This window comes from Lepidochelys olivacea (assembly GCF_965140295.1).
Source record: "Lepidochelys olivacea isolate rLepOli2 genome assembly, chromosome: 10".
Classification (NCBI taxonomy): Eukaryota; Metazoa; Chordata; order Testudines; family Cheloniidae; genus Lepidochelys; species Lepidochelys olivacea.
Window position 1 is genome coordinate 17014113 of NC_140420.1, and position 15596 is coordinate 17029708.

Consider the following 15596-nt stretch of genomic DNA (forward strand, 5'->3'; position numbering starts at 1 on the left):
CCCTCAGCAGTAATTGGATCTGATCAATAGTTTGAAGATGTTGCGGTGCTGACGTTTAATGTGGCCAGTTCCTGGGAGATCCTGTGATGATGCTCAAACCTGCTACTCTGAGAACCAGCAGAGGCTGCTGTCTCTGTTAAAAAGCTGCTGTTGTAAAGCTCTGACTCTCTTGCTTCTACACCAATGCCAGGTGAAACTGACACCAAAATGTAAGAGGAAAGTGCCTATCAGCAGGCTGTCAGCTGAGTGCCTATTAACACACTGGGAGGGAGAACAGAGAAGCAGAGCTCATTTATGTAGTGCAGAAGGCAGCGACTGGGATCCATTGGTGGACTGTGAAATAAACCTATGTTCTATAAAAAGACACTGGGACTTGCGCTAAGTAAATCGAAATACATTACACACATGCACAAACACATGCATTCAACATATAGGGCAGCTGTGGCTTTCATGACTCATATAAGCAAGTCAATAATACTATCTGCCTGAAAAGAGTTAATCTGAAGAGCCAACATTTAAATTTCAGTTGTATATGCTAGGGTTTGGGCTAATTTGCTTTTAACTCAAACAATATGAGCTATTAGTGGCTGAAAATATAAGGGCTGGATGGGTAAATATATTGGGAGCTATAATATTTTCTGATAAACCTGCTGAGTTGCAGTGCAATGAAGGACCTCTTCTTTCTCTCTCCCCCTTCCCCAATATTTTTCCCATTTTACTCCAGTGGACCATTGAAGCATCTGTGGAATGTGGAAGCAAGGACTGCTTATGGTCAACACAGGCAGGTGCTGCTTGGAGAGGAGGGGAACTAATCAGGAGATTTCTTTTCAAGGTTTGTGTGAAACTGTTGAAGTTTTATAGCATTTACATGTAATAAATACAATATTGGAAAAACTAAATGAGGTGGGACCTAGGCTTTCATTTAAATTACTGTCTTGCTTCTCCCACAACTTAAATTACAACATAGTCTTAGCAGCCAATGCACTCATGAACTGTAGACTCATTGATATTAGTCACTTTGGAAGATGAGATTACATACTAGGAATAGGTTTCAGAGTAACAGCCGTGTTAGTCTGTATTCGCAAAAAGAAAAGGAGGACTTGTGGCACCTTAGAGACTAACCAATTTATTTGAGCATGAGCTTTCGTGAGCTACAGCTCACTTCATCAGATGCATCTGATGAAGTGAGCTGTAGCTCACGAAAACTCATGCTCAAATAAATTGGTTAGTCTCTAAGGTGCCACAAGTACTCCTTTTCTTTATACTAGGAATAATAGTTCTAGTGAGAGTGGATAGTAGGCAGTAATGCAAGGAAAGGTAGGATGATAATCAGATTGATGTGATTTCAAGTCCCATTTCTTGCTAACCACAAGGATTCCTAGTACTTAGCAATAATTTCTATCCTGGTGGTTCATCGACAAGTGACCATTTTAAGGTCTAACAGCACAGTGAAAAATTCACTTCATTTACCAGATAGGGCAGGATGCTTTCAGCATCACAACCCTTTGGGTCACACTGCCCCTTAGAAGTCTCTTTAATTTGCAAACTGCATTCTCAACTGGTTCATTGCAGTTCTGGTCCATTCTGGTACCTGCACAGGGAAATAAGGTTGGTTGAAAGGAAAAGTATAAGTGTTGACTCCCAATCATTCCAAATTTTAACTTGCTTCCTTTCTTGGGGCATACTTTTATACTCGTTTCAGAAAATAGGACTTAACCATGTCCTCTCTTGCTTTGGAGATGAGGGGAAAATTGTTATGCACAAGTTTGTGCTATTAGCATCAATGGCAGCAAGGAAAATGTATGAAGAAACAGACTTCACTTAAAAATTGGAGTCACTGTAATTGCAATTACATTAGTTTCTTCACATACCAGTGCAAAGCAATTACTGCTTATCAATATTTTCATTACAATGCTCTTGTCTTACCTTGGGTCTGCAATTCCTCCAGGTGCAAAGGGAAGTGTTTGTCTTTATTGTTTTATTGCAGCAATTGAAAGCCAGCACACTTGTAGATATAGCAGCTGCTGCTGAAAGCTTCACTAAAGAATGCACTTTCCTTTTGGAAGCTGGCAGGTAAGACTACTCGCAGAGATGGCAGAAGCGTACGTAATAAAAACTTGCTGATGGGCTGTACTGACTGCAGCTGTGATGTGAATTCTTCTTGGTCAGCCCTGAACGTGAATAAAAGTGCAGCATTCTGCAGCAAAGTTACAATGTTGTTCCATACAAATCCTTAGCTGATGTAAAATTTGAGACAGGAGTAAATTTGGGTCTACACTAAGGGGCATATTTGTTTTGAGAGATAATTTGAAATATACCTTCAGTTTAGAGACAGTGTACCAGTTCATGCAACGTTGCAACATTATACCAGCTGAGGACCAAGAATGCTGCTGCCCATTTAAAGACAAGGAGGGCTGAATATCCCCAAATAATGCCAAACTGGCCACAGTTTGTGGCTGTCAAATTTATTGAGGAATAACTCACAAGGTGACGTGTTTGGGTTAATACAAAATGAAGCAAGAGCTTGTAAAAACTGAAATCTAATTCTAAGTAATGTTCATTACGGTTTAAGTTTTGAAAACTTGTTTTTGTTACCCTGTTTATCCTTGCTAAAGTAACAGCAAAAAGACAACCCAGATAAACAAACAGCACTTTATTAAACTAAGTATCTTTGAGATACACAAGGTTACTATTTAAGTAAAGATGTTTAGTATTTGCCCTCCCCCAGAAAAAGTTCACAGAATTTACATAGTCAAAGAGTGAAAATTGGTAAGCAAAACAGACTTGCAAAAACACTCGAACACTAAGCCCCTAATCCGCACCTCTTGTCGGATGGAAGGAGAATGAGGAAGGTATCCCTTCTGAATAACTTATCAAAACATGTAAGAGTTTAGACCAGTGGTCCCCAAGCTTTTTTGCTCCCTCTTTTCCCTCCCCCCATCTGATCCGCAAACCACACTCACCCATCCTGGGAGCTGCGGTCAGGAGCTGGAGCTGGGGCTGGGCACCACGGTCACGAGTGAAGCCAGTGCTGCAGCTGGGGACGTGGTCAGGGCCAAGAGCAGAACTTGGTGGCACTCCCTCTTGGGGGCTGGCCCTGGCCCTGTTGTGCTCCCCAGAACGTTCCTCCCCATACCCTTAGGGGGTCCGACCCAGAGTTTGGGAACCACTGGTTTAGGCTATTAAATATTATACATAGTAAAACTTCCTTTACCTTGCTTTTCCAACAACAGATATATTTAACATGGTGCAGGCGTAGTTCTTTACCACACAGATATTTTGATAACCACTGTTAAGGTTTAAAAATATTTTTCCAGTATTCAAACATGTGTTACCTTGTGTTGCTGTGCTTTCCCATTTCCCAAGTGCAAAAACATCCAACTGCTGCAGTCAGGTTGTTCCCCTTTGATTAAATTCTAACACCAACAGTTATAATCTCAAAACACACTTCCTCCTTGCACAAAACTGCCCCAATTTTATTCCGAATTATTGCTTTTATAGCAACAGGACTGGACGCTGTAGTGTGTTTGGAAGATTTCTCACCATGCCCTGTACACTTAGCATGACAGTGAATTGACTACAGGTTAAGATACTGTTACTATGCATTTTACAGCAACAACCAAAGAGGCATATTGAGTCTCAATTTCCATAAACAACGCACAAAGCTTGAGTATTTGACAGGAAAACAAAAAATTATAATTCAGAACAGTACAAGTAAGTGCATATCAAGGAAGACAGGAAGCTGGGAAAGTCCTGTTCATTCGCTCTTTGTGTTCTTGTTAGAAGGGTCCAAGACAGGAGGACTACTTTGTAGCAAACTGTTTCCATTAGCTTCTTGCTTCTTTACCAGGCTGCTGTATAATGAGAAGAATGGTCAAATTTACTGGGTTTTGCTTCCACAGGAGATTGTTGAGATCTTACCCAACACAAAGAAAGTTGAGCAATATGGGGGTTGACAAACCTATTACCTAGCATTTCTAGAGCAACTATTATTGAATTATCTGGGTGCTCTCCCAGCAATTATCTCATAGGATCCAGGGATCCATGTATGGGTATCGGCTTGATGCATGTCGTTCACTTACCCTCAAAGATCTGCAATGAATATGATGAAATTTTTTTAGCTTTGGCTGTATAATGTGGAACAACCCTCATGTGGACAAAGGAGGGGAAATTTTTTGGAGCATCAGGTGATATAAAAGACCTAGCAGAACGATTCCACTGAAGCCATGCTGCCAGAGAACAGGAGTGGCAACAAGCTTTGGAGCCAGCGCAAAGACAGGACTTCTGCCTGATAATCCTATGTTTTGGCATTCCCTTAGGAGTCACAGGTGGTTCTGTTTGTCCTCCGATATCGAAGGGACACTGCCCTCCAGATGCCAAATCTGAGGAAAATCCTCTGATGGAACCCTCAGTTTTATTCCCTACAGGTCTGCCTTCTGCTGGATGGGGGATTTGGACCCTAGAAAGTAGTACTACATGGATAGAGCTAGTCCCCAATAGTAATAGAAGCAGGCTATAGGTGGCACTCCGGCTTAATCCTCTTTAGCTCCTCTTACAAGACAGAATGCACATGTAACACTGTGACTTAGGCCCTCATTTACAATACAAATACATTCTAGTCTGCTGGACCATTTATAATACAGTTGTCCCTGACCCAGTTAAAACATGCTTCCAATCTGTAATATAGACAGGACCTTAACTGTGTTTTGCAGAGCGGACAAGGCTTTAGCTCAGTTATGGAACACAGTCAAGGTCCTGTCTGCACTACAAAATGGAACAGTATTGTAACCAGGTATCCTGACTTAGTTGCATTTGTAGAGGAGCCCCAAGAAAACACCATCCCAGCCACTATGGATGTAGAAGCCCTCTATACTAACATTCCACACAAAGATGGACTACAAGCCGTCAGGAACAGTATACCCGATAATGTCACGGCAAACCTGGTGGCTGAACTTTGTGACTTTGTCCTCACCCATAACTATTTCACATTTGGGGACAATGTATACCTTCAAATCAGTGGCACTGCTATGGGTACCCGCATGGCCCCACAGAATGCCAACATTTTTATGGCTGACTTAGAACAACGCTTCCTCAGCTCTCGTCCCCTAATGCCCCTACTCTACTTGCGCTACATTGATGACATCTTCATCATCTGGACCCATGGAAAAGAAGCCCTTGAGGAATTCCACCATGATTTCAACAATTTCCATCCCACCATCAACCTCAGCCTGGACCAGTCCACACAAGAGATCCACTTCCTGGACACTACGGTGCTAATAAGCGATGGTCACATAAACACCACCCTATACCGGAAACCTACTGACCGCTATACTTACCTACATGCCTCCAGCTTTCATTCAGACCACACCACACGATCCATTGTCTACAGCCAAGCTCTACAATACAATCGCATTTGCTCCAACTCCTCAGACAGAGACAAACACCTACAAGATCTCTATCAAGCGTTCTTACAACTACAATACCCACCTGCTGAAGTGAAGAAACAGATTGAGAGAGCCAGAAGAGTACCCAGAAGTTACCTACTACAGGACAGGCCCAACAAAGAAAATAACAGAACGGCACTAGCCATCACCTTCAGCCCCCAACTAAAACCTCTCCAACACATCATCGAGGATCTACAACCTATCCTGAAGGACGACCCATCACTCTCACAGATCTTGGGAGACAGGCCAGTCCTTGCTTACAGAAAGCTCCCCAACCTGAAGCAAATACTCACCAGCAACCACACAACAAAAACACTAACCCAGGAACCTATCCTTGCAACAAAGCCTGTTGCCAACTATGCCCACATATCAATTCAGGGGACACCATCATAGGGCGTAATCACACCAGCCACACTATCAGAGGCTCATTCACCTGCACATCTACCAATGTGATATATGCCACCATGTGCCAGCAATGCCCCTCTGCCATGTACATTGGCCAATCTGGACAGTCTCTACGTAAAAGAATAAATGGACACAAATCAGATGTGAAGAATTATAACATTCAAAAACCAGTCAGAGAACACTTCAATCTCTCTGGTCACTCGATTACAGACCTAAAAGTGGCAATTCTTCATCAAAAAAAACTTCAAAAACAGACTCTGAGAGACTGCTGAATTGGAATTAATTTGCAAACTGGACACCATTAACTTAGGCTTGAATAAAGACTGGGAGTGCATGTGTCATTACACAAAGTAAAACTACTTCCCCACGTTTATTTCCCCCCTACTGTTCCTCACATGTTCTTGTCAACTGCTGGAAATGGCCCACCTTGATTATCACTACAAAAGGGTTTTTTTCCTCTCCTGCTGGTAATAGCTCACCTTACCTGATCCCTCTCATTACAGTGTGTATGGTAACACCCATTGTTTCATGTTCTCTGTGTATATAAAATCTCCCCACTATATTTTCCACTGCATGCATCCGATGAAGTAAGCTGTAGCTCACGAAAGCTTATGCTCAAATAAATCTGTTAGTCTCTAAGGTGCCATAAGTACTCCTTTTCTTTTTGCCAAGACTTTTTGCATCTTAGCCCTGGTCTACACTACAGAATTACTTTGGTATAACTACGTCGCTCAGGGATGTGAATAATCCACACCCGAGCGACATAGTTATATCAATCTAAGAGCTGGTGTAAACAGCGCTATGTCAGCGGGAGAGTTTCTCCCAATTAACTAAGATGATGGGAAAAGCTCTCTCCCGTTGTCTTAGAGCGTCTTCATTAAAGTGCTACAGTGATACAGCTGTGCTGATACAGCGTTTTGAAATTTTGACCTGCCCTTACAGAAAGGTGATTGTGTAATTTAAAAGAACACTGTCATGTCAAATCTGACCAAAGCTAAGTTACAGGTTTCATAAAACAGGCTTTTACAAAACCTAACACTAACAGAAATATTTCCACAATTTTTTAAAAGGCTTTCTTGTTTTGCTTTTAAAATAGATATTTATTTGAAACGGTTGCCTCAAAAGCACTGCATAATTGTGGTAATGCAGAAGAACCAGAAAGCAAAATTGACTAGAAAATGGCTATAAAAGTAAAAGTATTCTATTTTCTTCTTCCAAGTCGAGAAGTGAACACACACTGTGCATAGGTAAGAGGAAATTAAATTGTTAAAGTTCTTTCAATTTAGTAAACTAAAGAATTACTAACTGTTACATAATGATCAAGAATACCACAGGAATCAAATGACTGAAACCCAAACCATGGCTAAAGTTCTACAAGAGCCTCGTTTAGTAATAGGGAAAAGATGAAAAGCATGAACTGAACAGTCAGGATTTTTAAAAGCTTTCCCAGATCAGGTGTTTCTTTACAGGGGCTTAATCCTTTCTATTTGGTACGTTCAAGCCTTTAATATTTAAAGCAGCTACATAACCCTGTTTATTTGTTGCTGTGTTTTAAAAGCTGAATAATTTTATCTGTTTGATATGAGGTTACATTAATACATGCAATTATACAAAGCAATTTTGATAACTATTTCTTCCTCCTCTTCCGTAAGTAGAAAATAGAGCCAGAGGTCCCTATATTAATTCTACTAAAATATAAATGTATATTATTGGCTAGACAGATATCTGCTGCATATTAATGGTCAGAGTAACATGCTATACTGACCAAGAACGATGAGTTTATTATCCTAAGTTAATCACAAGGTAACCAATGATGAGCCACAGCTTGACATTACAGAACAGATCAATATGTTAATACTTACTTTGGAGTATGCCAGTAGTTGATTAGCGTTGAAAGAGCTATGTAGCAAATACTCAGTACTCCAGAAACTGCCAATGAAAGGACGCCCAGGCCACACAGCACACAAAGAAGGGCTATGCCACCTACTGATATTACAACACCTAGTAAGAGAGAATTAGTTTATTTACACAAATACATATACAAGTAAACACACTAGATCCAGGAGATCTACTGCCACCCCAAATTCAAACTATCAGTGAAAATGATGTAGCACAACAACTAGCTGATTTGTTCACAGTGTAGTAGTTGAAGGCCCGATAGTCCCCATCCACAGGAAATCCTGAGGGCTACAGGGGAGGAAATCTCTATGAGGTTCTCCTTGCAGAGTTTTCCCCTGATAATTCTCATGGGGTGGTGCTTGCTTCCCTGTGGAGTAGCCTGTGGGGCCAGCCCCCAAATTTCATTCATCTTCTAGGCTCCATGCAGATCCCAAAGGATTGGGGGGAAGGAGGGGGCTAGGATCTTCTGCACAGAAGCTCTGTGCCACCCCAGCAGCTCTGGCCACAATTTAGCTGTGGAAAATAACTCCACTGGGGCAGCACTGTCATGATCTCCCTTAATTGCTGTCTTTTTACAGGGGGTTCCCCCACCATGGAAAGATAATACATCATCTTTCTGCTCTGAGCTCCATAGGGCTGATTAGCAAACAATATACATCCTGCCCCAAGTCAGACCCTGGTCTGTCCCTTCTCTTCCAAGTGGATCCCCTGGCTCACAGAGAGCTTTCCATGGGGAATCCTTGGAGAGGAATAATCAGGCCCAAAGTTTATTTGGTGGTGGACAGTAGAACTGGAAGTATCCTTGAGAAAAGTAGTTTTAATACATGACATTTGTTACAGTCCAGAAGGAAAAACAAAACTATTTGCTCTTCTAAATGTGCTCTTGCTAAATCTCTTTGAAGGCCAGAGATTAAAGTTATCCATGGCAAGGATAAATGGATTAAACAGTGTACAGTGTTGGGATTATCTGCGCCCAAGACAGGAAAATCCTTTCTCCCTTTTTAATTAGAATACTATTCTGGTATTAAAAGACTGTTGCTGTTTCTGAAAGTAGAGACATGCACAAAAAGATCATTACGATTTGCTCGCACCAAGAACTTCTGCAGATGAGAGATAAGAGAAATGAAAATCCTTGAAGTAAATAACTTTGTCCTAAAAGTTACTGATCTTTGTAGTAAGGAAATAAATAGATAAAGAAAATACCTTCAAGGACGACAACCCCCATACAGGCGACTATGGTTGTTGAAATCACAAATATCAGAAAGACTGCAACAGGAATAGCAGATACTGCAATAAACACCAACAGTGACAGGGCAACAAAAGGATGATCATCTAAGTACTGGCCAACTCGAGAGTTCATAAAAGAAACAACCTGTAAATGATTGAAAGAAAAAAGGCAGAATTAGATCAAATTTTAATTTTTTTAAAGTCTGTATTACCCGAGAAAGGGGTCAAAACCATTTTAGTGACATTATGGGTACAAACATTTCATAAGTATGTAAGTCGATGAATTAATTTCAGAGGCAGTGGCCATCCTGTTTCAAAAGTATGAGCATCTGTCTGTTTAGGTACTTCTAGGGCACTCATCAACATAGTGTCTGAATGCTTCAAAAATTCTACAGTGAACACATCAAAGGAAAGTTTCTTCAACACATGTTGAAACAAAGGTAGAGATCACAATGGATTTAGCAAGGCAGATCATGTATTTTAGTATCTAAAAACTTGACAGTGAAGTGAAAACAACTAAGAAAGATCAGTAGGAGGTGAAGATTCCTCAGCGATAGCTTAAAATAATTTACAAGGAATATCCTGTTAATTGTGATACTGATAAACTTCAAACACATGCATACTAAAATAAGTATCAAAAGCCAAAATGGTAAATGAAACATGCAGGTCCATGGTATAACACAACCGATTTCAGTGGAGTTTTACCAGCTACAATTTTGATCCAATGATTTATGTTTGTTTAAAAATCTGAAAATCTTCAAATCCTTCCTCACCTATAAACTGGCAATCTTCCCCTCCTCTATATGTGAGGACACTACAAGCTCATCTACATTGGAAAGTTGTACTGCTTTAATTATATCAGTCTAGTTAAAAAAATATAATCCTCTTAGTGTGGATGCAGTTATATCGGTATAAAGGTGCTTTATACTAGTATGGCTTTTCCCATATAGGAGATGGAATAACTATATCACATAAGTCACTTTTATATTGGTGTAACTGTGTCCACTCTAGGTTTTTTTACTAGTATAACTATACTGATTAAAAAAAAAAAAACCCTAGTGAAAACAGTTATACCAGTAAAGCTACCTCTTTCATGGCTGAAGATGTGGGAGGAGAGAACTCCCTGTAGCCAGACGGCACGAAAGGAAGACAACAGCCCTGCTGTATCTGGAAAAGATATGCACTAAGTGTTTTTAAAGCCCTGACTGTGCCCAGAAAGGTTACTGTCATTTGAAGCTCGCATAATTACCCCCTTCAAATAATTAAACCTTATAAAGATATACTGATTTTTTTTTAGCAGATTTCTGTTTTACTCCTCCAACACTGAAAAATCAACGGGAAAAAAAATACTATGTTGGTGGATCACAGTAAAATAGAGCTGCTGCCCAAAATTGACCAGGGCCCAATCCTGCTTTCCTGGAAGCCAATAAAAGTTTTGCCACTGATTTCCAAAGGCCCAGAATTAGTCCCTCTCTCTGTTAAGTCATGGGGCAATGCATATACAATAGCTGTGAGGAGTCTACGCAAAAATTAAATCTAAAATTAATGCTTACACAAAAATGGTCCATGTGTTTCCTACCACACACACAGCAGCTGGGAGAAGATCAATTTCTTTAGGTAGAACATCAATTTCTTTATGCTGTGTTTTGGTGTGAACGCACCAGATAGGTAATGACATAGTACTAAGAATAAGAAAATCTGGGTTCCAGATCACTTAATCTATGCTCCAGTTTCCTTGTCTGTAAAATGTGGATAATACTTGCCACCTACTTTACTGAGCGGTTGTGAATTTTACTATTTGTGAGGCATTCAGATGCTACAGTAATGAGTACCACAGAAATGCCTCTAATTTTTTGTAAGTGTCTTGTTCCTTTTGAGTCCTCTTATTAAAAGAAGGAACTCATTTTCTCTCTGGAATTCAATATTAGTTTTATAATTAAATGTCATTATCATACAACCATAAAATAAAATTGGGCATGATCCAACAATGATGAAAGGAGAAGTATTCTATGAACATGCTCTGTAAAATTATAAAATAATCCGAAACCCACATTGGAGTTGGTGTGGATGGTTTGCATCATGAAGTGCCACTGTTTCTGTAGTTCTTGCATTTCTTTTGACATTTTGGTGCCTTCAGTGTTGATCTTGAATCCTCTTCTGGAGAATTAATGCTTTTTTAGCCATCCACCCTACTTAAAAGTTAAGATAAAATTACGAACAGGCTTGGGCATGGTTATGTGGAAATTTTTCTTGTTTGAAACAGAAATATTTAGTTTATTATAGATTTTAATGTTACATGTAAAACATATAAAATGTAATGTAGTAATCTAAATTCCTGACAACTCTCCTGAGACATCCCCAAGTCCAGAAAGATTATTTCTCATTGTTCAAGTATCACGAATATAAAATGTCTCTGACCTTAATTTATATCATAAATCCTGTACTTAACAGTAATAATGTACCCAAATACCAGTAGGAACTCAGTTCTATCTATTTAAGCATTATACCACATTCATTTCTGCCTGAACAACTAATAATTTCTGAAGGTTACATTAATGAGGATATATGCACCTGTATATGGCCTCATATCTACAGCTAAAATCAAACACCATTCAACATTACAAATTAATGTATAGAGCAGAGGGAAGCTGCTTTCAAACAGTTTGAACATACATTATAAGCTCCTGAAATTTAAAGGGACAGCATCAACTTAAAATTGCATATCTGAAAGTTTATCCTATTATTCCTGAAAGGAACACTATAATTGAAAGATTAGAAAACATTTTACCTTTAGTTTTCTGAAAGTTTACCTTGAAATTTTACATCACTTTGTCTATAATCAATTTCACCACACAGTACTCAGTTTCCTCTTGTTTGTATAAGCCTTTCACACAGCAAGACAGGGGAAAAAAATTGAAGTGGAAGATGTAAATCTTGGCAGAGGGATAGTACATGAAACTACTTTTAATCTTTGAACTGACTAGATTTCAAATTGACTATATCTCCTTGCATGTTCACTTTTTTTAAAATTACACAATTAGCGCTGTTCCACGTGAGGTTTCAAATGTGTTTTACCAGTAGATTAAATTTAAAATATAGTCAGTGTCTTCCAAAATCACGTTTCCTTTGAAATTTAAAAGCAAAGTACGATATTATTTTTTAGAGTAACAGCCGTGTTAGTCTGTATTCGCAAAAAGAAAAGGAATACTTGTGGCACCTTAGAGACTAACCAATTTATTTGAGCATAAGCTTTTGTGAGCTATAGCTCACTTCATCGGATACATAGTATCTTTTTGCGAATATTATTTTTACTGACAAACCATGAGTTCAAAAAAAAATCAGGGCTGATACAATCACAATGGGAAGTTATAAAATTAAGTATTCAATAATTTGAAGAAGTGTGGATCTAAATTCTATTATCCTAGTTGTTAATGTTAAGAGGGGAAACCTACCAGGTACTATTACAAAAACTGCCTACGAGCCCTGACAAAAATTCTTATTAAGTATTGTCTGAGAGTCTCCAGAGACTTATTCTATCTAGAATGAAACTAATGCTCTGTAGTTTGAAAAATATATAGTAGTGATGAGAGGCTCCAAGATGCATGTACTGATATGATCTGTAGGAGGAGATTTCTCTCTGCCTATGTCAGCATTCAAATTAAGCCATGTCTACACTACAGTGACTATAGCTGCATAGCTATGGTGCCCTGACTAAGGCTATGTCTACACTACACAGCTTTTAGCGACATGGCTGTGTCATTTCAGCTGCGCCGCTAAAAGGGTTTGTCGGCAGAAGAGAGAGCTCTTCTGCCAACAAAAAACTTCCAACCCCAATGCACAGCGTTTGCTTTGCTGGCAGGAGCAAGCGCAGTTCACACTGGTGCTTGTCGTCGGCAAAACTTTTGTCTTTCAGGGTGTGTGGTTTTTTTACACCTCTGAAAGACAAACGTTTCGTGGTTCAGTTGCCAGTGTAGACAAAGCCTAACACCGTAGCACAGACACAGGTTTTTCTGTCGCTGCAGAAAACACCACCACAAAACAGAAAACACCACCATAGGTGCTGGAACTAAGGATTCTGACTTGAAGTGGTTTCCATCATATACAGGGATTACAGTGTGGTTCAACAGCTCTCAGCACCCCTGAACTCCACCTCCTTGAGTAACAGAGCTAGGTCTAGGGAAAGCATCCTTTGATTGACCTAGCTGTGTATATATACAGTGAGGGTTTGGTCGGCAAGTCCGCACCGAGGCTTTGATTGGCATTGCTGTGGCACTGGGCTGTGGATTTTTCACCCCCCTAAATGCCTTGGCTGTACTGACCTAAATTTTAAGTGTAGCTCAAGCTTAATGGGCAGCGTGGGCTGGTTCCTCGGGGGATCACACACACTGCTGGGGCTGGGGGTCCAGGAGAAGAGACTGGAACAGACAGAGGCAGGAGGCCCCGTTGGGGACGGAGCTCTCTTGCAGAGCGGCGGGCGTGAGGAGAAAGGCTCTGGGGGCAAAACCGTCCTAGACACCCCCTCCCCGCGCTCTGGCACGCCGAGGAGGGGCGCCAGGGAGCGGGAGTTCCCCGGAGCAGCAGCTGGGCTGGGCCCCGAGAAGGGCGGGGAGAGGACTCACGGTGGGACAAGCCTCTTCCTGGGGACCAGGCGGGCTGGCCTCTCCCGGCGGCTCGGCGGGCACTGGGGGGGGGGGGAATCCCCACCCCTGCCGCCGCCGCCCGATGCCAGGGGCCGGGCGGCTTCCCGCCTCCGGGCGAGGAGGCTTCTCGCGAAGTCCCCAGCGGGCGGCGCGCGGCCCGGGCGGCGCCGATCCCCCTACCTCAGAGGCCGGCTCCCCATTCCAGCCGCGGCAGCCGCCTCCGCGCCCCCTCCGGCCTCCGCCCGGCTCGGCCTGGCAGGCGGATGCTGCGTCTGGGACAGCCGGGCCTGCAGGCAGCTGACGGGCGAGGCGGGGCTGCGGCTGCTGCTGCTGCTGCTTGCAACTGCCACTTCCCCCGGCTGGGTTGGGAGGCGCCGCTGCTGTGATGTGCAACAGGCCGCTCCCAAAGCAGATGCCTCCTGCCTACGTGTGAAAGCTAAAATAAGGACGTGGGGGGCGGGGCGGCACAGGAGCTGAGGAGACACTGTCGGTGCTGGTCTAGCAGGCCCATCACATACAAGGCACTTCCATGGGCCCGGCATGTTCACATACAACATGGCACGGTTGCACCCGCACATGTGGCAGTGGTGTGTCTCCAGAGAACATTGCCTGCCCCTGCCATAGTATGGGGGTGGGGGGTGCACACTGCTGGCAGGATCAGAGGGAGTGGAGCGGGGGAAGGCCAATCGGATACACAAAATGCAAACGTCTTGCTCAGCCCATGCCAGTGCCTTGTGTGGAAACATAGCAAGCCCATGACAATGTCATGTATGGAGCACACAAGTGCCATGCATGACAAGTCCTTTCCAGTGTTACCTATAGAGACGCCCCAGTGCCACACGTGTTGGCACACCAGTGCCACATATGTGAACATGCAAGGCTCATGTAAATGCCTTGTGTGTGTGTGTGCGCATGTTAGATCAGTACTGACTGTGTCCTGTCCCTCCAAATGTCACTATTTTTAGCTTTCACATGTTGACAGGAGGCATGTGCCTTTATGAAGATTTTTAACTCATGACAGCAGCTCTGATCTCCCCAGTCAATCAAAAGTGTCCTTGTTATTTTACTTTGTCTAAACTACTGCATTTGTAAAATGCCCACCTCATCCTATCCAGCCAAATTATGTTTTGGCTCTTGGCACACTGCAAAATGTAAGTTTCATTTGGAAATCTGTGCAGATGGCATAATAGGCTGGCGCAACTTAGCCGAGGCAGCAAGTGGGGAGGAGGGCAAGCTGTAGTTAGTAAGCTTGCAGGAGATGAGATTTGGTTTGCAGAGAAGTGGTGTTGCCGGCACAGAGTGCCCGAGGCAAGCAACAGCTGGGTTCGTTGCCTGGTGTGCGTCGCGCCAATGACCACAACGGGGTGGAGAAGCAGAGAGATTTATTTGGAGCTCCAAATAGGGCGCAGGGAGACTGAGCTGTCTCAAATCCTGCCCCAGTGCAGCAGATTCCAGTATACGTTTTATACCTTTTCCTACTTCACTACACAAGCTTATGCAACCAATTACCTGTTGCCCCATACAATACCGTAGCCAATCAGCTAAAGCAGCCAGTTGTGTTTTTCCTCAGTAGCATTGCCTGAGCCTTGCCTTATTTGGTCCTGTTTGTTACCAGTTTTTGCTAAACATTTCTGCCTTATCTATCTGTTTCCCAGGCCGAAGCTGGCCTTGGCTGACGAGCCGTGTGCAAACCTGTCTGTTTGTGTGCTAGCTTCCTCAGTGTTATGCAGGATCACAGAGGGTTCAAGAAGCAAAGGGGCCTTGGTTTATCCTGGCCTAGAGCAGGAGGGCTTCATCAACACTCGTGGTCTTCCACCCTCCTGAGTTACCTAGTAGTGCCCAGTGTCCCCAACAACTCCCTCCTTTGAGAATACTCAACAAGCTTGCAACTGAGTCTTCTCATATTTCCTGGACAATAAGTGATTCAGCGTTGAGGAGTTAGAATCCTCAACAAGAGGATATAATGGGGTTTCTGTGGAGC

General features: G+C 42.3%; 1 protein-coding gene across 7 annotated transcripts; it reads right to left on the bottom strand.

The window, feature by feature from the left end:
• Nucleotides 1–2638: 2638 nt before the first annotated feature.
• LDAF1 (lipid droplet assembly factor 1) lies at nucleotides 2639–14029 on the bottom strand. 7 transcript variants are annotated; one of them, XM_084641552.1, is made up of 6 exons: nucleotides 13796–14029; nucleotides 11027–11167; nucleotides 10062–10142; nucleotides 8952–9120; nucleotides 7712–7850; nucleotides 2639–3854 (listed from the first exon to the last, which is right to left on the bottom strand). In XM_084641552.1, exons 2-6 carry the CDS (start codon nucleotides 11096–11098, stop codon nucleotides 3758–3760), a joined length of 558 nt encoding a protein of 185 aa, XP_084497678.1. In that variant the 5' UTR covers nucleotides 11099–11167; nucleotides 13796–14029; the 3' UTR covers nucleotides 2639–3757. The 7 variants fall into 7 exon arrangements, with proteins under 7 accessions (XP_084497678.1, XP_084497675.1, XP_084497674.1 ...); XM_084641549.1 differs by lacking the exon at nucleotides 10062–10142 and adding an exon at nucleotides 11786–11859 and having other exon boundaries at nucleotides 11027–11164; nucleotides 13796–14024; XM_084641548.1 differs by lacking the exon at nucleotides 10062–10142 and adding an exon at nucleotides 11786–11859 and having other exon boundaries at nucleotides 13796–14024.
• Between the last annotated feature and the right edge of the window lie 1567 nt (nucleotides 14030–15596).